Source organism: Planococcus citri, chromosome 5 (assembly GCF_950023065.1).
Source record: "Planococcus citri chromosome 5, ihPlaCitr1.1, whole genome shotgun sequence".
NCBI lineage: Eukaryota > Metazoa > Arthropoda > Insecta > Hemiptera > Pseudococcidae > Planococcus > Planococcus citri.
Window position 1 is genome coordinate 119,434 of NC_088681.1, and position 23,572 is coordinate 143,005.

The window sequence follows — 23,572 nt, forward strand, 5'->3', positions numbered from 1 at the left end:
ACATGGCATTTACACACACACACACGCACACACGCACGCACGCACGCACGCACGCACGCACCCCCGCCCGCGCCCCCTCCTACCTGGCCCCTTCATATTGCCCGCCCCTATCGAGAACTCATTCGAAATGTACGCGTAGGTACAATGGTACATGTATTAGGGTGATCCTTATTTTCACATTTTAGAATTTTTTCGATTGCTCCCCCCAAAGTTGTTCCCGTATACCTATGAGAAAATGAATCGCTGAAAATTTTAGTAGGATCGGATAATATTAACCCGTGCCGCGGGGCATCTGAAATTTTACAACTGACAGACCGCGTAGCCGTTGTATTTTCCACGAGAGCTGCGTGGCGTTGTTTGTGTTTTCCCCGACACGCATATTCCATAGTCCCGTATTCGGCTGGATGCGGTAAAAAAAATATTTTAATTTCATAGGGAGGAAAGTAACTGTTTTCCGCGCATGTTTACAAATTCGAAATTAGCCATTTTTTAAAATTTCAGCATTTACGTATTTTCCTCTCGTATGAAATTAAAAATAGTATACGCGACAGGATTGGACAGTAACGCGATTAACTTGTGCGATTCAAGTCGCGCGCTTGGCTTCGCCTCGCTCCTTAAACTTCGCACTCGTTAATCGCGTACTTTCCGCTCCTGTCACGTAATATACTATTTCCACAAAAAGGTCTTCTTTGGCACCCAAATAAAGATTCTGGAGTATAATCGGCATCGGAAAATATTTTCTGGAAAAATGCTCGAAATCAACGTGGGAAAATTCCAACAATTTTTAATTTTGAAAATGTAATACCAAAAAAGGATATCAAACCATGTCAAAATAAACCCCAAACCAGCGATACCAATAATTTCTTTTATTTAAAAAAAAATTGATATAAAAATTGAAATACTTTCCCAGGTAAGTATATTAAAAAAATTGATTTTTAAAAAAATTTTTCTTCGTTGAAATTTAATTAAAAAATTATAAGCTTATTATTATTAAACTCTAATTGTTTTCAAAAACATAATTAACCGTAGTTTTTAGGATTGCTCCTTGATAGCTCGCAGGGGTGATACTTGTCAAAATCATTCCAAAAGGCTATGTCTAGACATGTGCGCCGCCGATTTCACGCCGGCGCGCCGCCATCGGCGTGAAACGGCGCGGGGAATGGTCTTTAAAAATGATCTTGGAGCCCTTAAAACCCCAAATTTTGGTACTAATGTTGAATTTTTAAAAAATTTTAAATTCTCTCCGATCGAAGTTGCTTTTATGTTTTTAGATTTCGGGTCAAAGTAGTGATCAAAGTTGAAAGTGGAACCCTCAAAAACCTCGGATACCAAATTTTCTCTTTTTTATGGACAAAACTACGAGTTTGTTAGGCTAAACGCCGCCGCCCCGCCATCACTTTAGAACCGGCGTGAAATTTGGCGCACGCCGTTAAAACGCCGCCGCGCCGCGCCGATAAAAATTGACCTCACGCCGCCGCCGTGAAATTTCTTAACGGCGCACATGTCTAGCTACATACGTGCCTTTAACATTTTTTATAATGAACAAAATATTATCGGGTCGATGTAAGTTTAGTAATAGCTGTAAGAGGTGAGCAATCCAAAATTGGTAACACCGGTTTGGGATTTATTTTGACATCGTGCGGTATCCTTTTTTCGATATTACATTATCAAAATCAAAAATTGTTGGAATTTTTTCACGTCAATTTTGAGCATTTTTTAGAAATTGTTCCTCAATCACCTCAAAATATTTTCCGATGCCGATTATACTGCAGAATTTTTCTTTGGGTGCCAACGGAGACCTCTTTGTCGAAAAAATTTTTCTTACCGCATCCAGTCGAATACAGGACTATGGAATATGCGTGTCCGGGAAAACACAAACAACGCCGCGTGGCTCTCGTGGAGTAATACAGTGACTACGCGGTCTATCAGTTATTCAATTTCACTCGCTCTGCAGCACGGGTTAATACGTATTCACCTACGCCGCTAAAACTTTTAGGGATTTATTTTCTCATAAAAGGGAACAACTTTGGGGGGAGGAATCAAAAAAATTGCAAAAAAATTTTCGACCATGTAAATAAGGACCACCCTAATATGTATACATATGTAATTCGGCGGGGGCGGATGAAGAAAAATTTCGAGTTTGAACAAAAACTGGCCAAATGGTGAGCAGGAATGCAGGATTTTTTCGAGTAGGTAAGGTATACAATAGCGAGCTTACCAAGAAAAATTTGCGGACATGGAGACGAGGCGCCAAGTTCTCCAAGTAGATACGGTCATTTTCGAAACAATTAGAGAAATTTTTCGCCTGTTTAGGGTGGAGCAGCGTCGCGCGTCACGCGTCGCGTCGTAGTCGTAGCATAGGTATCTACTCGTACACACGAGTATCAGTATGTATACCTACAGTACATACGTAGGTATGTGTAACTATATGCGGCGTCTATGGGTAAGCAAATTATGGTATACACTTAGGTAGATAGAGGTGCCGATGTCAGTCGACAGGGGCCCATGTATGTAGAGTTGTAGGCCCATAAGTACTCGTAGATGTAGGTAGGTACTCCTCGTACCTACATACGTAAGCAGTAAGCTATAACTAATGCAGCACCAGCACCAACCACCGTCTTAGTGTTAGTGTTGCAGCTGCTAGCTGCTAGCTGCTGTAGGTATACTGTATAAATGTAGCACGTGAGTCAGAGCCGAGCAGCCGAGCAGCCGAACGACGAGGGACGCACGAATAAGCCAGTGAGCGTGAGCGTGAGCGTAAGCGTAAGAGTAAACGAAAGCGGGCGAGAATCGAGATATTGGCGCGTTCTTGTTTCATATGAGCTCGAGTGTTGCGACGCGACGAAAAGCGTCGTCGTCGTCGTCGTTCGTAAATTTGGCAAGAATATTGAAATTGTGACGTCAATGGTATGTGTGTTTGTACCTACGCGTACGAGTACGAGTGCGAGTGCGAGTGCGACTATAGCCTACATACATACACATATACTCGTAAACTGACATCAAGTACCTACCCTACTGCAGTAGGTACACCTATTATGTGGCAATGTTGGCTGGCACTGGCACTAGCACTAGCGCTGGCGCTGACGCTGACGCTGACGCTGACGCTGGCATTGGCACCGGCAATTCGTGGTGATTTTTATCATTCAAGCTGGCCAGTGCTGCCAGGTGTGAAAACGTTACCGGCTCTGCTTCGACAATTTTTTTCTTGTTGGCCAGGCCAGCCGAACCGTTTAGCCTGTGTGTGTGTGTGTGTAGCGAGTACATCAGGTACCTACCTACTAAGTTAGCTGCAATTACGTGCGAGATTACCAATATGTACATACGAATCTGCGTACCGACGCGCGAGTATGTAGGTACGAGTACCTACCTATGAAGGTATCGCGAGCTCACTCCAAGTCGAGTTACACGATGGAAAAATCGAAATCTCGCTTTAGCGCTGCTAACTGCATACTCGTACCATACCTACGTATTTCATTGGTTTCTAACCTACGACGAGTAGGTAAATGCAAATACATACGTATAAAGAATGATTTCAGGTGTGCGAAATCCACTACAAGACAAGTACTAGCACGTCGTCACTTGGATATAAGTAGGTACGAGTACGAGTACGAGTAAGTTGGCGCGTTACCTATATCTACGTACTCGTATTTTTTCATCCCAAGGTTCTCGCATGTTTTCAACGGCATCTTCGTATTTTTAAATTTCAAGATTTTTGACCTTAAATTTTCCATTTCACAGCGATCTTTTTTTTTTTTTTTTCCTTTTTTTATTGCGAGGTTTTCGAGATTTCGAGATTTTCGTATAGCGAACGGATTTATTTCAGTATGCGTACTCGTGTGCTGGAATGGTGGTCTTGGATTGGGCCAAGACTAGAGTGAAAACATCACGGTATATCTTCCCTACAAGGGCATCTTCGGAGCGAATAGCGAAAAAAAGTAAAGAGTACCTCTACTTACCTACCTACCTACGCATATTTTGTAGGTACCTAGTACCTACGTACCAAGATCTCGCTTTTCGAGTTTTTTCTTCTTCTTCTTCTTTTGCGTTTGCGTTTGCGGCGAGTGGTTAGTGGTTAGTGGTTATGCTGAGTAATGTGCCTTTCGAAGGAAGCGAATAATTACGCTTGTAAAAATACGAGTACTCGTAGATATACTCGCAGGTGGGCCGAAGTGAAGTGGACGCGGGCGTCACGTCATTGTAACACATCAAGAGTTCTCAACGGCGCTGCAAAGAATACTCGTACTCGTACTCGTACCTACTCACTGTGGTAAGTGGTATCGTATCGTATCGCATCTTATCATGGTACGTGCAGTCGTGCACGTCCCTATCAAACCTACAAGCTCGACGTCTATGGCCTTTACTTAGGCTCGCAACCATTTTGTTCGTCATCGTAGGTAGGTAGGTAGGTAGGTACCTACCCATTATTCGAGTAGGTATGATAGCGGCAACAGCAACGGCATGGTGCGGCGCGGCGGTGCGATGACGCAACTAAAGTAGCCGCGCCACCCCATGTCACGTCGCGTCGATGACACGATTTAACCGCGAAAACACTCGTGAAAATGTAAAAAGCCCCGCCGCGCCGCGCCGCACCTTTTCCACCGCTGTCATAAAAACAACGTCGTCGACTGTTTTATCGAGTCGATAAATTTGCTCCAATTTTTGTTCAGTTGCGTAGATACCTATCGCTATCGCTATCGCTATCGCTATCGCTAGAGATTTCATATAACACCGGCCAATAATGGCGTTAGATCCGAATGCGGATTAGCTGCTATGTATGTACTTGTAAATAGCTACGAATAGTAATCGCTTAATCAGCCAACTGGCAACTTCGAGTAAGTACCTCGTACCTACCTACGAAGGTACCTCTGCGAAAGTAGCAACGTAAGTGGTTGGGTCAAGTGATGTACCTACCTACTCGTACCTACCCATTCATCCATCCAGCTGTCTGTCTGTCTGTCTGTCTGTCTATGTATTATATGTATACTACATGTACATATAAGTACCTACCTATCTATACCGGTATCGATTTGAAACGTGACCTCTGCCTTCTTCAGCTGTCCTACATTTTTTTTTTTTTTTTTTTAACACTTTAACACGCGGTCTCCTATGTACTTTATGTTTTAGTTTATTTTTTTTCTGCTCGTACACATCGAAATTACCCAACACTTTGCGCGTAAGCGGTACCTACCTATCGTGTATTGTATATTATCGTATAATAACCACAAACCAAAAGGTACATTAATACACGATACACATACCTACGGAACATTTATGCGCAAAATAGTTGGGAGATGTTTCTTCAGTCTCAAAACATCTACCTACCATATACCATATGGTACTCGTACTCGTACTCGTACTCGTACTCGTAATTCCATCAAAATACGTCTATACCGTTTAAGTTAAACCGCCAACAGCCGCCACATATTCGGACGATTTTCACTTATTTTGCCTGCAGTTTTCATACCTGATGAATATTTTTGAATGGGGATGGTATCAACTTGAAGTTCCAGTCTCGTATAACATGCGGAGTTGTTTATTTTCACGAAATAGTAGTTTAATTTCATATGATCGGAAAATGAGTTGTTTCCTAGACAGTTTTGTGGTTGGAAAATACATCTTTAACGCAGCCTTCCCTAGGGAGGAAAGTAACTGTTTTCCGCACATGTTTACAAATTCAAAATTAGCCATTTTTTAAAATTTCAGCATTTATTTTCCTCTCGTATGAAATTAAAATAGTATACGCGACAGGATTGGACAGTAACGCGATGAACTTTCCGCTCCATTCACGTAATATAGGCCTACTATGTATTATTCAACTGGGGAGTAAAAGTGATTTTCGACGAATGTTGAGGTTTACTGCCCATGCCCGAGCGAAGCGAGGAAAATAATTCAAAATCGTCGAAAATCACTCTTACTCCCGGGTTGAATAATACCTATATTTTTCGTTACCACGCGAGGGAGAAAAACGGCAGTATTTCTATTTACTTCCAAAAATCAGAAGCGGGAGCAAAAGTAGCACTTTTTCTCCCTAAATAACAAAAATTTACGAATTTTTGTATTTTAAAAAAAAATTTCAAAATATTGTTTTTTTTACCCAATTACCGCCACCAATAAATTCTGAACTCACAAGTGACAAGGGAGGTGCCCCAGGTGACATTCACCGATTTCAACGATTCTTGCACCATTGCATAGAGGACATCGAACAAAGTCTAATCCCAAATTTCCAGCTGCTGAAGTTGATATTTCAGCAATCCAGGGCGATTTTTAGATTTTCACGAGGCAATTTTGAAAAACTGTCCAGAAATAGTCAGTCCAGATCGCATACCAAATCCTCTCGTATTATTCGAGTATTTTAATACATACGAGGAGACTAGCCCATGGTGAAATTTTCAGCAGCTCGAGTTAATATTTCAGCGGTCTACGGTGATTTTTCAATTTTTGACCAATTTTTATTTCAAAATATAATTGCGATGTGAAAATCGAAAAATCGTCTGGCATGGCCCACATGGCCGAAATATCAACTTCAGCAGTAGAAAATTTCACTGTGGGTTAGTCTCAGCATATGTACTCGTATTAAAATTCCCAAATAATATGGAAGGTTTCGATATGCGACCTGCGCCGACTATTTTTGATCAATTTTTCAAAATTACCACCTGTATGTGAAAATCGATAGGTAAATCGCTCTCAAAAATCGAAATATCAACTTCAGCACCTGAAAATTTGTGGTTAGGCTATATTCGATGTCATCTATACGAGTATCTAATGGTGCAAGAATCGTTGAAATCGGCGAATGCCACCTGGGGCTGGGGCTGGGGCACGGGCACCTCCCTTGTCAGGCACTCGTACATACGTAGAATTATACTCACATCCGTCCCTCTCCCTATTATCCGTATTAGAGTACGTACCTAAACTAGGTACCTACTTGCGTATATTTTTATGCTTAGGTTAGGTGTGACAAATTTTTTACATTCGTGTTTTTAAATAAGTTTCAGATGCGAGGTTCATTCTTTCCTGTGTGCCGAGTGCCGAGTTTGTACGTGCGTGTTACTTTCGTTCTTTTTTTTTCTTCTGTGCCGATTTTGTATGTGCCAAATTTGTACGTATGTGTCAATGTGTCATTAGGGAGCGATTTCTAGCGGTGTGCTGAGTTTGTATGCAAGAAGTGAGAATGTTGCGAATTTGTATAAATATGCCCAAAATTTGAAATTCATTTGCAAACCTGAAGAAATTACTTGCATAGGTACATATGTAGTATGTACCGGTACATGAATGAGTGTGAGAAGTTGTTTAGACTTTGGAGTGCAGATTATATGTATTAAATATGTAGTATGAGCAGTGATGAACACTTACTTTGATATATTCCATTTCGTCTATGTTTTCATTCATTCTCTATAGGAAATTTATCCATTTGAATTTAGATTTTCAAAGCTCTGCAGGTAGAATTAGGCCTAAGGTTGCTGGTACTTTCAAACGGTCAGCATATTTATCTTCAAAATAAACCCACAGTCCGGAGCACTTGGGTGACAAACATTCGCGAGTAAAATAACACAAAGTATAGGAGTATGAAATATGAAACCATTTTTTAAAAATTGAATCGTAATTCGCGAAATTTTATTCGGTAATTTGAAAGATTTATCACCCAAAAATCAATCACCGGTTCTTTCAGATTTCCAGTGTCATTTACCCTCACTACAGACGCACGACACTGCACTAGTACCATTACTCGTGAAATAGCGCAATATTCGACAAAATAATCAACTATTTTTTCTAAATTAACCCGTACTTTGCTAAATTTTAATTACCTATATAAACATTCGCAATACATTTCATGTCAAATGAATTCAACGATAAGAGTCGGCCTACGATACAGTGTGACCACATCGTGTTTTCCAACATCGCCCAGGCCTTTTATGTATTATAGGAGGTGTTGGCGAACGTCGTCGCTTGTTTGACAGATGTGCGCGAGTGTCCTGTACCTTTTCAAACGAAAGGGCAAGTGTGCGCAAATGTCTTTTTTCCACACGAGCATCGCAATCAAACCGTAACTACTTTTTCGTATTTGTCGAGTAGAAAATTTTACAACGCAATAACAGGCAACATCACTAACTAGTAGTGTAGTCTTGTTCTTGGTTCTTCTTTGTAGGTAGTCTTATACCTACATTACATACGAGTGCCAGTGCCTACTGCCTACTACAGGGTGCCCAGAATTATCAGGTACCCCTAAAAATGTTTTCTGCCAAATACTTGAGTTGGTCACAGCAAATGATAATAATGATAGCGTATGATTGGTTGTTGGACTGGAGAGATTTTCAATTTGGTATCGCAAAATACGTACTTAGGTAGCTACTAACTAGGTACCTGGTACCTACCAGTGATTTATTGTTCAACCACCCACTGTGAGATTTGGCAACATTCTTCTAAATCTATTAGGCCCAATTCGAATCCGATTGCGGAATCAGATTCTTTTCACGGGATGCTCGGAGGGTAATTGCGAATCATGTCTTGGAATCGTAGCGGTAGGAATCAAAAGGCGTGATTCGAATCCGCCGATTCCACAATCCTATTCTTATTGATGAAGACATTGCAAAAAGGTGAAAGCATACCATACTATCCTATCCTATCCTATCCTATCCTATCCTATTTTATTTACGTACTCGCATTCAAATTTGAAATTCCTCAAAGGTTAATTTTAACACGGATGTGTGGTCGAATTTTGTTTCAGAACAGCGACGACAGCAGCGCTGGCAACGGCAGCCACAACAACGACAACGATAACGACAACAACGATATCAACAACAACGACGACCACATCAGATTTGGTGACCGAGTGGCGACGCAGTGACGTCATCGTCGCCATGTTGTGCCTCGAAGGATGTACGTCATTTTTCCGGCCGAAGACGTAGTAGAGTTGACAATAGCTCGGCCTCCCCAACCCAGATTTCAACATTGCAGTTGCCATTGTATCGCTCTGCAAAAACGAGGTAAGCTGTACAGTGTAAAACTGTAAACACTAGCATGAGTAGGTAGAGGTACTAGGTAGTGTAAACTATACATACAACCATCTTTATAGGAACTTGTACACGTAGGTATGTATTATGTGCGCTTGTTCCTAATCTGTCGCGCAGAGGCACTGAAAACTGCAGGTCATTGGACTAGGCATGTGCCTGCCTGTGGCCAATTGGCAGTCGGTGTGTCACTGCGTTAGTGCTAGCAGATTTCACAAGATGATGTAACTTTATAGCGTTGTCTGTGCGAGCCAAGCTCGTCTAGTGCAAAGCAAACAGGTTTAGTTTAGATATTGATAGGTAATAGGTATACATTATACAAGCTATACGCTAATGCTTTAACGATGTACCGTATGTTGCTTTTGTTTCATGTATGCGCTCTAGCCCAATCCGCTCCTCACTCTGTGATATCATCCGCGATCAAAAGATCGTCAACAGTGGACCAAAGTTGTGCCGCTGTCTCGTCAACGGACGTCAACGGTAACACCAACACCAACACCAACACCAACACCAATACCAATACCAATAGCAATAGCAATAGCAATAATAATACTACCACCAACACCAATACCAATACAACCGTCTGCACTACCTCTACTACCACCACCAACAACAACAACAACAACAGTACCACCACCACCACCACTGCAACTGCGAACTCCACCAACAACGCTGGTGCCACCACCACCGCCGCCACCATCACTAATAGCAGCATCAACGCGAATTTCGTCAATTGCCCTTCTGTAGCCGAGTTGGGAAAGTCACCTGAGAAAAAGATCATCAAACACCGCAAAAGCAGTCCAAAATCGTCGTCGAATTTGGAAAAGAACGCCAACGCCAACGCCAACGCTGCAGCGGTAGCTCACTGCAAAATGTCAGCCAACTCGAACGAGCCTTCTTTGAAAGATGTGTCGCATCCGTCGTTCAACGAACAGTTGAAATCTTACAATACAGCTACTTTTAAACTAGTCAAAACAGGTAAGCGGTGTATGCCCGGTCAGCAGCTTTATCTCATACCTAGTGTAGCCTAGCTTGTCCACTGCGCCTGTGGCTGCATTCCCTGTGCCGTTCCTCATGTCCTGACAAGGGTTATGCCATATGCCATATTATATGTAGCCTTTTGAATGGCAGCACACGCCGCGCTGCACCGCACCAACCACGGACCGCCGCATGTAGAAAGACAGGTTCAATGCTGAGAAGGTACTACAGGGTCGCCAGAAATATCGGGTACCCCTAAAAAAGTTTTCTGCTATATTAGCACAGGATCGGTTGTTTGAATGGAGAGATAACATTCCACCAATCATACGCATCTATTTCACGTTGCCAACCTACGCGTATATTTTTAATGAAAAACTTTCTTCGGGGTAGCCAATATTTCTGGGCACCCTGTATGTACATACATAGGTATGTACCATCGACATTTTAGTTAATCTAGACCGCTAATCATATGGAAAAAACTCCACTGGTTTTGTCGCCACCTCTGAGTAATAAACAAAGGCAACAACACACACATGTACACACGCACACACACACACTACATCATCAGTTGTTGACGCATGCGCTGTTGCGTTTGTTTATTACTCAGAGTTGGCGACATAACCAGTGGAGTTTTTTTTCCATATGATTAGCAGTCTAGGTTAACTAAAATTTCGATGGTATGTACCTACTCATAGATACCACACTACTGGGTGGGGTGTAGGTGCAGTTTAAAACCAAGTCTAATAGTATCTAGATAATACATATAGGCGATAAGTAGGTAGTACATATTACCTACATATGTGATGTGTACGTACATATCTACATAGGCCTATGTATTATGTGGGGTAGGAATGGCAGCCTAGACCTTATACAAGTTGGAGGCGTTAGCGTTGGCGTTAGCTTGGTGTACGTCAATCGTCATAAGTTCCTTATGGTAAGCGATTGAATCAAACACCAACACCATGGTCTTCGTGCCATCGGGTCAACCATGTTTATTGTTTACCTAAAAACGCATCCATGAAGCTACGTATCTATGTACATATGTAGACATTTTTCATTTTTAGTTACCAGATTTCTTTCTCGCTCCTTTTTTTCCCCCAAACATGCAAAGTAGAACAAAGTTCGAGCACGTGTTGGGCTACACCGCCACACTGTGCCGCACACACTCATCGTTTAAGGGTAGTTGGGCAGGCTGGCAGGCGAGTGCTCCGTCTGTTTTACGTAGAGGTACCTAGTACCTACCTCACCTACCTAGTTAACACAACCACGCTAGCGCCAAGTCGCAGTCACCACTCTCATATTTCATGGAAACCGCACTTGATTTAGCCAAAGGCCAGCTAGGCCACCCACCCACCCACCCACCCACTCGAGTGATTTAAACCCGAGTGGGTAAAAAATGATTATACCTACTCGCATATCGTTGTCGACTTTTCGTGTCTGCATCTACCTACATGCTTTGTCCGCTCAACTTTTTGGCGTGCCAATGTATTTGGCCTTATACAACGACAAAAATGTCTCATTAATCGCCGCGCCGCATCGCGCTGGTGGATACATTTTTGAAACTAAGCGTCAACGTAAGGCTATACGGTTTCAAAAGAAGAAAAAAAAACAACCTGAAAAACGCGCTTTCTACGGTCACGCTAAAAATGAAAAATATTTGAATCTTCAAATTGATCTTTACTCTCGCTTTTGATCCGAAGAAAGGCGCGGATGTTTCCATTGATTATTCGTTGCTTTTCTTTATCGAGTCCGAGTCGGCAACCTTGCCACCACACCTCCCCGCGCCGTGCCACACCGATGCTACGAGTATATACAAACTTCAGCGCATAGCAGATGCAGTAATAAATACCTCCTCCTCCTCCTCCTCCTCCTCCTCCTCCTCCTCACCACCACAGTACCTGTTGTGTAGGAAACTTGTGGCTCAGCTGCTGAAAATTTGGATACTTGGTGGGTAGTCTCGTACTCGAAATAATTCATATCACGTAGGTAGGCTATGTAAAATACGCAAGTACAACACAGTGTACGTAGACGTACCTAGGTATACACGGGTATGTTTTCACTTTTTATAAAGTTGCACTCCGACTTACGTACCTACATTAATTACTCGTACCTATTACTGCATCGAGTAGACTGCATGCGTGTTTCTACGAGTGCAAGCTTATTTTTGTTTGCGGTTGCAGTTTCGGACTTCAGTCAAGAATTGTCGAAAGCGTACGAAGAACACGCTGTCAATCTTCAACAAATTGTCGCCAATTATAGAAAAAAAAACGCCGAACTCAGAAAGGAAAGGTAAAAACAGAGAAAATCTCTCCCTATAACACTAGTAACTACAATTACCTACATAAATAGGCACAGGTGCGTGCTAAATTGTTTGTACCGTACCGTACCGTACCGTACTGTACTGTACTGTACTGTAACCGTACTGTAACCGTACATACGTAGCTACATGTGCATATAGGTATAGACATACTCATCGTAATACGAGTAAGTACCTAATTTGTGAAAATAACTACCTACCTACTATACATGCTGTACATACATACATACATACATACTTACGAGTATGTACAAATACTACCTTAATCTACTAAGTACGTACATAGATATATGTAATGTATGTATGTATGTATGTATGCATGTATGTATTTACGGCACGCGCGGCAGTTGCGGACGGTGGACGGATCGCGGAAGAAAAATGTCGAATGATTCTAACCAAACTCTGCGGAGACATTGATTTTGAGTCGAACGTCGGTCACTTGGGAAAAATTTTATCTGCGGAAGAGGGGCGGGCAAAAATTGGATATTTTTGAAAAAATTGCGGGGAAATGCGCCATTGTCATTGAAATTTGAGACCAATTCCACGGTTCTATCACGTATCACGTAATTGTACAGAGCGGCTGAGAATTTGCAAAATCGCTTTATGTAAGGGTTGGGTGGATAAACTCGTAAGTACATACCATACCGTACTTACGAGTATTTTGAACATTTTTTCTTGCGAAATTTTATCTACTCGCACCTATCGCTCGTCTGTAGATACTAGGTATCGTACTACACGTACCTAGCTATATGTATATTGGTACCTACTTCGCATTCGGTGCAGCCAAAATATCGAAAGGCGCCATTTCTGAAAGTACATAAGTACGAGTAGGTACTAGGTATCTATCTAGGTGAATATTTTTGAATTGCCAATTGCGAAAAAACAAAAAATTTGATCAAGTTTTTGAGTGTTTTTCTTGATTTTTTGAAATTGACAAAACTGACCAATGACCGGAAAATTGATTGCATGGCATGGCATGCCATGGCATCGCATCGCTTCCTTCAAAAATGATACTCGTAGGCACGAGTACCTATCTTTTGACGTTTTCAAGCTGTTTGTACGTATACTCGTACTCGTACTCGTACTCGTACACCTACACGTAGGTACCTACCTACCTATGCGAAATATGGTACGTAGGTAATAGCCTATATTTTCAAAATACGAGTTTACCGAGAAACCGCGATGCGGTGATTTTTTCGAAAATATGTAGCCTACTTACTCCTTTGTCTTTGAGAAGCTTTATCTGGCCGGCTTCAGTAGCGTGTTGACTGTTGGGAGGGAGCAAAAAATTTTGCGGGAGCGAGAGCGAAAGCGAAAGCGCCGAAAACCCGAAAACTAGGTGCTAGGTTCGTGCTACGTATAGGTCTAGGTAGATATACTTAAGTATGTATACGTGTGTGTCTGTGTAGGTAGTGATAAGTACGTCGTACGTGAGACGTGGTACGCAGACGTACGTCGTACACGTACTCGTATGTACGTCTAGGTACCTATATATGTATTTAGGTATTTTGTGTTGCGTATTTACTCGTAGGTATATCATTGTGTTTCAGGCCGAGTTGCCAGAGTTCGTTATTTCACGTTTGGGAATCGCTGCTGCAAGAGGTGGAAATGGATTGCCAAGCGCACGGAGATATCGCCAATGTGTTCACTAGACAAGTATCCAGGCCACTTTTGGATAGATCATTCCATCGTAAAGTGCAAGCGAGAAAAATTTTCGGTCATCGCGACTCGTTCGAAATAATTATCAATAAAGCGGAAGAAAAATTGGCCAAGGTGAGAGCATTCTTTCCCTTTCGCTTTCGCTTTCGCTTTCGCTTGACGTCTTGTAAGTACAAGTACACAATACACATACATCTATGTACAATGTACATTGTACATGTACATACATTATCTAAGCAGGTCTTCGTACCTCTACCTACCCGTATGTTGTATGTACATAAACATTGTACATAGGCCCTATGTATGATCTCTGCATGGATATTGTCTAGTAGGTACTCGTACTCACGCAAAATAGGCAGTGGACGAGTTAATAGAGTTGCATAACCAGTTTGCCGTAAATACTCGTACCTAAGCAAATGCGTAGCGCTCGCCTTGAGCAATGTGTTTGTGTAGTACATACGTCTACGTATACGAGTATGTGTCGATGACAAAATATAGGTACCTGGATACGAGTACCTCTACCTACCTACCTACCTACTTGACGGAAAATGAGAAAAACCGCCGCGCCGGGCCTCGAATTTTTTCTATGTAGTAGGTGCCTACTGCCTACCTAGGTACCTACAGTACCTACACGGAAAAAAAAATTAATAAAAATTACTATTTCAGTACAGTAACCGGATCCCATTCAAAAATAATAGTGATTTTTACTCAGCCAAAAAATACATTTTATCTAGAATTAGGTAAAAATTTATTACTCTCATAGTAAAATTTACTATTCTCATAGTAAAAATCACAATATTTTTGAATGGGATCCGGTTACTGCATGAAATAGTAAAAATTATCCATACTTTTTTTTTCGTGTACGCGTAACTTTGTAAACACTTTTTGATCGAGCAGCTCGTAACACACTTCTTGAATTTCATCTCCAAAAACGAAATACTCGTTACGAGTAGGCTACTTAACTTACGAGTAGAACCAAAAAAAAAAAAAAACCGTTACCCGTTACGAACGGCTGAATTATGCTATATCTACGAGTAGGTACCCCAAAAACTAACAATATTACAAAAACCGCTACCAAATCCGTACCAGCAGAAAAACCAAATCAACTAATTACTCGTAGGTATTGAAGAGCCCGGAAGAGGGAAACCGATCGATACCAAAATCGCAGGTAGGTAGAGGGTACACCTTTTGTTGCAAAGTGTAAAAAATTCAATCGCGGTTCTAAGAGCCACCGAGTAACATGATTTTATGATACTCAACCAACAACCACACATAACCAAACACCAGAACCTTTTCAATATTACGTAATGCGTACGGTACCTACTTTGTAAGTTCGTGAAATCACAATCGAAAAAATACCTACCTACTCGTATGCTCGGTAAAGTACAGGAGCCAATATCAAAAAACCATTATTCGGAACCATTTACTTATGTTTAGATTAATTTTGTACCACCGCCAAAAAGAACCGGCACAAGAAAAATTCAAAAGGTTTCGAATCCTGCGGCTTTGAGCGGCTTCGAGTTTGTCCTGCAGCTCTAGTTACTTGCCATTTTCCCCCTTTTCTTTCTTTCTTTCTTTCTTTCTTTCTTTTTTTTTTTCGTTCGTCAACATTGGCCGAGTGCGTACGACAAAAAAAAACAAGCCAAATCCTCCTCTCTTCATCTCTTGGTCTTATTCCGTTTGCTGCGCGCGTTGATAACATTTCGAGTAGACCTACCTATGTCTGAACTCTGAAAGGATCTCCGAAATACGTAGGTAATGTATGTACGAGTATACGCATGTGAAGACCTACAATCTATACTTACGTATTATGCAGTGTGCTAAGAAATTTGAAGCACCATGAAACAAATTTTTTTGTAGCAAAAAAAACGTAGGTAAGTTGGCAACGACCTCAATCCCTTTAACCAATCACCTGTTATCATTTCTGTTGTTACGTAATCATTCTGACCAACATGAGATAATGTTTTTGACACAAAACTTTTCTTGGTGTGGGGGGGGGGGTGAGCGGGCGGGTGGGTTGCAGGGATAATTGAGCTCGATATTTTTCTCAGCACGTGGTAGGTCAACAGATACCCAGATAGACAGATACATAGGTAGGTAGGTAGGTAGGTAGGTAGGTAGGAAGAAGCGGTGGTACTTATTTTTATCGAATAAATACATAACTACCCACATACAGTTATACTGATAGGATGGGTACTGGGCAGGTATACGGCGGTTTGCAACCTAATTCATTGTTGTTAATATTATGCGATTGTACAGATTGTACTGTACTTTTTGCGAACTCGAGTTAGCCTATTTTTGTACGTATCTTACGTTTAGTGTCGACAAGAGTACAAAGCAGCGTATTCAGCTCATTTGTCTTCGCCGAATAGCTCGACGACTTTAAGTAGCTACATCGATGCCCATAATGCGTACGTAAGACAATTGCACGCTACCAATGGTATGGTGGAGCAGTACAGCAAAGAAACATTGCCGGCTTTATTGCAGGTCTGTATATTTTGTTATACTTGAATTTAACCTAGCGCAGTGGCGCGTTTAATAGCATACTCGTAGCATAGCATAGCATAGCATAGCATAGCATGGAATGGAAAAACAGGGCAGGGTACGGGGTACGGCTGTAACGCTGTTCGAGAAGTACATAAATAAATAGGTTCATTCCCTACACTGCGTAGGTACCTTAGATGCATAATTATGATTGCTAGAATGTTATCACTGAAGTACAGGTACCTGATTTATCTCCGTATACTGATTTGTGCACTGTTCGCCAGTGTGGCGCACAACTCTGTAATCGGAGTTCTTGTGAACCTTTGATCTTAATATGGATCGCACCTTGGGAACATATCAAAAAAGTGAAATTTTACAGGAGAGTGATTTTTTTTCAACTTGATTCATTATTTTCATCAACTTATAAAGTAATTGTGACGGATATTTAGTACATACCTATAAGAACACTTATAAAATCATTCTTTATACAAAATACTCACTCAAAATGGCAAAATTTCTGGTCATCACAGACATCAAACAAACTCTTTCAACACAAAAAAACAATTTACCCCTGGAAGAACCTTGATCACTTAAACAGAAAAGAAGAAATAATTATAACCCGCCTAAGAATGGGTCACTCCAAAACCACACACAACCACCTCTACCAAAAAATTCCAAAACCCGCCTGTCAATTCTGCGAAAATGAACCAACGTCCATTCAACATTTACTATTCACCTGTCCTAAATTAATTACAGCAAACAAGACTATCTCTCCAAATAGACTCAAATTCAATGACTATCCCAGACAACCCTTCTGAAATCCAAAAATTCATAACCCTACTAAAAAAAAAACAACCTAATAAATCAAATCTAAACCCCTCTCCGCACGGGTGTAATAATCTTGCAATTATAAACACCAAAAAAAAAAAAAAAAAAAAAAACTTTTTCAATGGTTGGAAAACATTTTGAGTTTCAACCTTTCATTAAAATTGATGTGGAGGCGAAAGGAAGCGTCCAAAAAAATTTTCATGCTTACAAAGTTGTAGAGAATTAAATATTTTCTAATCGACGTAATGTCGTTAGTTTTTTTTCTAAAGTGCTTAGTTTTTGAGTTTTTCACAAAAAAACTAAAATTTCATTGTACGAGCAAATTCATTTTTCTAAAAAGTGATCAATTTAAAAATTGTTTTCCATTTTGTACAAACCAATAAATAATGCACTCCTTGTGACTATTTCTGACTGACAAACATTCAAAACAATCAAAAAAGGTTTGTTAACACTTTGTATGTACGAAATTTGCTCGAAAAAGGTGGAGTTTTTTGAGAGGTGCCCTTATAACTCCAAACAACTTGCAATGTTGTTGGGATTTTGAGTTAGGCCATTTGCGGTTTTACAAGATCTAGGTAATGTACCCAACTCAAAGTGTTATTTTTGGTTGAGGGGGAGGGGGGTGGTCATACAAATCCCAAAAATGTAAAAATGACAAAATTGATTTTTTTTATGGAACCTTATTACTCCAAAGGTGCGATATACAGTAAAAGCTAGTTATACTTAACGCTTTTTGGTTATAACACTTGTTATAATGCTGATTTCCTCTGGTCCCTGGACAACGCCATTTAAACCAATGTAAAATTACTCGCGACATAACGCTCATGAGCGATTATAAATCGCGTTTTAACGCTCTAAGATTCTGGAAAAATGACATTTTTTTATTAATTTTGACAACAAAAACCCATTTTTGCGACAAAAAAGCAAGACTTTTTGAAAATTTCGCAGTTTTGATTTTTAAAAAATGTTTTTCAACTTTCAACAGTTCTAGTTCGTATGTACAAACACGTGAAATTAATTTCGATTTTGGCCATAAGAAGTAAGATTTTTTTGATATCAAAACTCCCGCCGCCCTCAACACGGTGACAATTGTCACAAACCGGTTTCTTCCTGCGTTCGCTCCGCAGGAACGAGTGATAGGGTAGTAACGACTCCTGGTACATATGCGTGTATGTTCTGCCGTTCATTTGCCGTGTTCAGAAGGTTGCCTACTTTTTTATTTTAAGGGGCAGAAATTTTTGAACAATTTTTGTACAGACCAGAAGCTTGAAATTTTTTGCCCCTTAAATTGAAAGGATAGGCAAATTGCTGTGCACAATCAAGTTGGACATGGACACACAATTGTCAGTGAGGAGTCAAAATGATTCCACCTAACCTAACTTTAACTTGAAAAAAATTAAATAAATACAAATTTTTTTCTAAAATGTTTGCCCCTTAAAATAAAAAAGTAGGCAAAATGCCCAACATGAGAAATTAATGGTGCAACCTTTACGCACCCCCTCTAGATACCACAATGTCATACCATATTTTGATTTTGTTCTGGCATAGGAAAATTAATTAGTCGATGGCATTTTTTCATGTTGAGGGTGGAGGGTTACCAGAATCTTGATTACAATTCTTACAAAAAAAAAAGGCAGATACCTATCTACAGTTTTTATAAAAGAGTAGAATTCTAGATTTTTCACCATAATGTAGAAAAGAAAACTGCATTAAAATTTTTCATAATTTTGGTAAGCAACTGATTACTTTTTGGATTTTGGAACAAAAAAGCAAGGCTTTCTGAAAATTTTAACCGAAGAAAACAGTTTTATGAAACTAGACCTCAAAATCAAAGTAAAATTTCTGATTCTTTAATTTCTAACTGAAATAGTTGTTCAGATTCAAAATAAAGTTCACATTTCAACTTCCTTTTATTACTTTTTTGTTTTAAAACGAGAGTTTGCGGCATTACGCTCATCAGCATTAAAAGGAGACTTTTGCTTATAGCGCGTTTTGGCTTGTAACTCTCTTTTTTTTCGCTCTCTCGAAGAACGTCATGATGGGCTTTTACTGTATATTATGTTACCGTTAAAGTAAGTATTTATGCCAGGTAATGTACGTAATGCGGTATACATTAACAAAAAAGTGTGAAATCGAATTTCTTCTACACTTTACCTAGTTATTTCATACATACACGAGGTGTGTTTAGTTAACGTGTGAATTCAATTAATGAACTGCGATAAAGTAAGAAATGAAGGTTAATTCAAAGCTACAACATACCTAATGAAGGGTCATTCCACTTCAATTCGACCAAGAAATGGTAAGGGTCGGCGATTATTTTTAAATTTTTCCTGTTGAAAGACCTTTCGAAGGGATGACCAATGGCGCAAATCGCAGCCCTCTAGCACTTTTTTAAAGGCTGCTAGGGGGTGTCGAAAGTTTTCAGTGAACCTAAAATATCATCCATTGCAGCAGTGGATTACTCCACAGCCGCGATACCTATCAAAGTGCAACTTTTTCCCATAGTTGGGCTTTTGAAAGGCTTTTTTGATGATATCATAAAAATCAGCGTTGCCCCTTTTTTTCGTACGAAAAATCAGGTCGAAAAGTTTCAAAACGTAGTTTTCATATCGTTCCAACTCTCAAAAATGCTGAAAAAAACATATCTAGCGTATTATGGACAACTTTTCACTCTAAGCAACATACTAAAAAATTGGGATGGCATTATGTCGTAAAGCCGATTTAAAAAAATTGTAAGTTTGCGAAAAATGTGATTTTTTTATTAGAACATGAAAAAAAGTGTTGACTGGTAAAGTTGACCCATTTGACTCCCTATTTTTACGTATCCGTTGAAAAAGTTGAAAAAACCTCTTCACTCGATGAAAAACTCACCACAAAAATATTTTCAACAGCTCATTTCATGATTTAACTGATCAGTTATCACACGCACGGTAGCTATTTCATGGAATAGCTAGATTCTTCATACATTACCTAGGTGAACTGTGAACAATTTACTAGCATTAAATATTTTTTCGTCAATGTATGAAATAGGTACCTAGTTATTTCATACATTACCTGGAGTAAATACTTTAACGGTACCTAACATAATTATGTATGTAGTGTACATACTCGTACTTGCGCAGCGTTATATGTACACATGTAGGTAGGTACCAGTATATGTAAGACACAAGCAGGTACTTATAATCGACATTATTTTTCAGGAGCTAGAAGATGTGTATTCGGATTTATGCAGTACAGTGTCTGATTCTATTTTACAAGGAGCCGAATCCATAACCTGCAAAGTAGGTGCCAAATGCTTGACTTAATAATACTCCTATAACATATTTACCTAGGTATTATAGGCTACTGTAATTCGGGGTAACATTGAACACTTTTTTAAAAAAATTTATCAAATGGTAGTAAATAGGTATGAATCCTTACTCGAATGAATTATACCCAGCTTTAAAATACCTTTTTGAAAAAATTTACTAATATTCTGCCTGAAATTGAATCGACCCCTTAAAAACCAAATTAACTAATAACTACTGTTTTGATCATTGTGTTTTTTTAGTTTGTTTTTTTTTAGTGTGGGTATAGCACACTATTGGTCTTGGTCTGAAAAATGTATGAGGTACAATCAAAAAGTAAGTTACACTTCGCGATACATCGATGAAAAAAAATCGTAAAAAGCAAAGTTTATACTCGCATTTTCCGAATCGTCCAACATTTCTCTATTTCTCTACATAATCGCCTAAACAGTTTAAACATTTTTCGTAGCGTGACACGAGTTTTTCGATGCCTTGGCGGTAGAACAATCGTCCAACTTGCGTCAGCTATTCCATGACAAAATGTTTGCATTCTCCATCGTTTGAAAAATGCTCTCCTCCCAAGGCATTTTTCATCGGACCAAATAAGTGGAAGTCGCAGGTTGATAAGTCGGGGCTGTAGGGTGGATGTGGCCATAATTCCCATTGAAATTTGTCTAGAAGGGCCTTGGTTACACCGACCGGCAGAGTGAGGGGTGGCGTTGTCGTGAAGAAGGACGATTCCCCATCAGTCAGTTTCCCAGGTCTGCGACTTTTTATGGCTTTCTGAAGTCTGGTTAGGGTTTTACACAACCTTTCAGCATTTATTGTTGATCCTTTCGGTGTAAATTCTGCATACGCCAATTAAACCTTCAGCGTCAAAAAACACAGTCGTCATCATCTTACTGGCGCGCTGGTGATGGTTTTTGCCTTTTTTTTGTCCGTGGTGAATTCGTGTGTTTCCATTCGTTTGAACTTGGTTTTGTTTCTGGGGCGTGATAGTGCAAGTGCACCCATGTTTCATCCCCAGTAATACGTGTACCTAATTCGATCCAAAAAATGTTGACCCTCTCGCACATATCGCCGTAGAAAAGACGAAAGAGTCGCTTCAAAACGTTGATTTTTATGGGTGTCAGAAAGCAAACGACGAGGCACCCAACGAGCACAAACCTTACCTAATGGAAATTCAATTCGTTGTGAATACTTACTTGATTGTACTCTCACTGCCATACGATACGTCCAATTCTTCCGAGATTTCCGTAATGATTCTCCAAAATGAGTTTATTCACGCGTGTAACATTTCAATCTGCGACTGCGAGTGCTGTTGATGGCCTGCCGCGGCCGGCGCCGGCGCGCAGGTCATTTTCCACATAGGTAATCGCAATCGCATCCTTTTTTGAACATTTTGCACCATTTTGAGACCATGGGTCGAGACATTTTACCTTTGCCATATGTGGCAACAATTTATTTACCTATTTCTGAATTTCACGACAGCGCAAACCTCTATGTTGGACGATTTAACTACGCAGTACGGCGCACACTTTCATTTCAAACGCTTATAATTCACGAACTAAATGCACAATGAATTTCCGGTTTGCGCAGCAGTGCGCAGTACGAGTAGATAAAAATACGTTTCAATTAACACCTTAGCAAGGGTTTATCTTGGAATGCGCGGAAATGGTGCGTGAGTGTACGAGTAACTTACTTTTTGATTGTCCCTCGTAATTTTATTACGAGTATATATACCTACCTAATTTTATTAGATATGCCCAAATGTTCTCTTCAATTGAAGACCAATACGTAGTTATCTACTCGTACTATTCGAAAGAATGTCTCTCGTTGAAATCTACCTACAGCTACACATCCGTTGCGACTAACTACATATCAGTAGGAAAGGAGAGTCGTCGAGTGTCCTGTCCCGCTCTCTCCTCTAGAGATCTGGTGATTTGGATTAATAACTTGCTGCCAGAGCTGTGGGCTGTGGGCTGTTAACTCGAAAAGATTTCGGTTTTTGCGCGGTTTGGGGTTACGGTTTTCGAAACGGCCGTTTATCTTAGATCTGTGTCGGGTTCGCTCAAAATTCTGCATGCTGTTTCGGCTTCTTGAAAAATAATTTCAGCTTCGGGTCGGGTCGGGTCGGGTCGGGTCGGGTCGGGTCGGGTCGGGTCGGGTCTGGTCGGGTTCAATGTAATGTAACGTTACCTAAATTTTCTGCAGTGATTTTGATGCCTTTTCAGAATGCTTTCAGTTTGAGTTTTCATTCGCGTATTTTCAACGAGATTGCAACAACCATGTACCTACAAGTGCTTTTTTAAAAAAATGGAATTTTGAACCATGTACGGTGTTTTTTAGAGTGCCGAAAGAATAAAACGTTACGAAAATATCAGTTCGTTGTGTCGATCGGTACTGCCGAATACGGACGTTGCGTATTTTATCAGATATTTGTTTCCGTTACCAAATCAGCCGCATCCGTCGCATCGACTGCGAGTGTTTGTGTATCCGGTACCATCGCAAAGTACTGCTGCCGGCTCCGGCTCCGGCTCCGGCTCCGCTACTGATCAAGAAAATACCGCTACTTTGAATCAAGAGTATTCGTCCACAGCTGTAAGTACTCGTACATATATGTACTTAGACTTACCTACTCGTAACTGTGTAGTGTGTATGCCCTACTCGTAGTCGTATTAGTGTATGTACTCGTATACGTAATGACGTATACCGTAATAATATACCGTAGGTATACCTGATATGGGCTGTACCTAAGTACATACATAATAGGAAAGCGCACATGATGCTGGTTTATGGGAATAGGTAATGTTGATTTATTACTCGTCCGATAATATGTATTTTCATTTATCAACTTTGTGTCTGTCGATTGTTCAATTTGGACGTAGGTAGTACATAGGTAGGTACCTCAAGCACTCGACTAGGTATTCGTTTTATTTCGAGAGGATTTTCGATAAATATCGATACCTACTAACGGGTAGGTACAGGTACCTACCCGTTAGTAGGCCTAGGTA

The 23,572-nt window shown here is 40.3% G+C and overlaps 1 protein-coding gene across 28 annotated transcripts in view; it reads left to right on the forward strand.

The window, feature by feature from the left end:
- The window catches only part of Stacl (Stac-like), an 84,044-nt gene that overhangs the window by 8,808 nt on the left and 51,664 nt on the right, over positions 1–23,572 (forward strand). For all 28 annotated transcript variants that reach the window (XM_065366164.1, XM_065366170.1, XM_065366165.1 and 25 more), the window contains 7 exons: positions 8,723–8,981; positions 9,390–9,983; positions 12,164–12,272; positions 13,851–14,073; positions 16,279–16,446; positions 20,472–20,552; positions 22,908–23,159. In XM_065366164.1, the coding sequence (XP_065222236.1) occupies positions 8,873–8,981; positions 9,390–9,983; positions 12,164–12,272; positions 13,851–14,073; positions 16,279–16,446; positions 20,472–20,552; positions 22,908–23,159 (1,536 nt within the window). In that variant the 5' untranslated portion in view covers positions 8,723–8,872. The remainder of the gene's footprint in view (positions 1–8,722; positions 8,982–9,389; positions 9,984–12,163; positions 12,273–13,850; positions 14,074–16,278; positions 16,447–20,471; positions 20,553–22,907; positions 23,160–23,572) is intronic.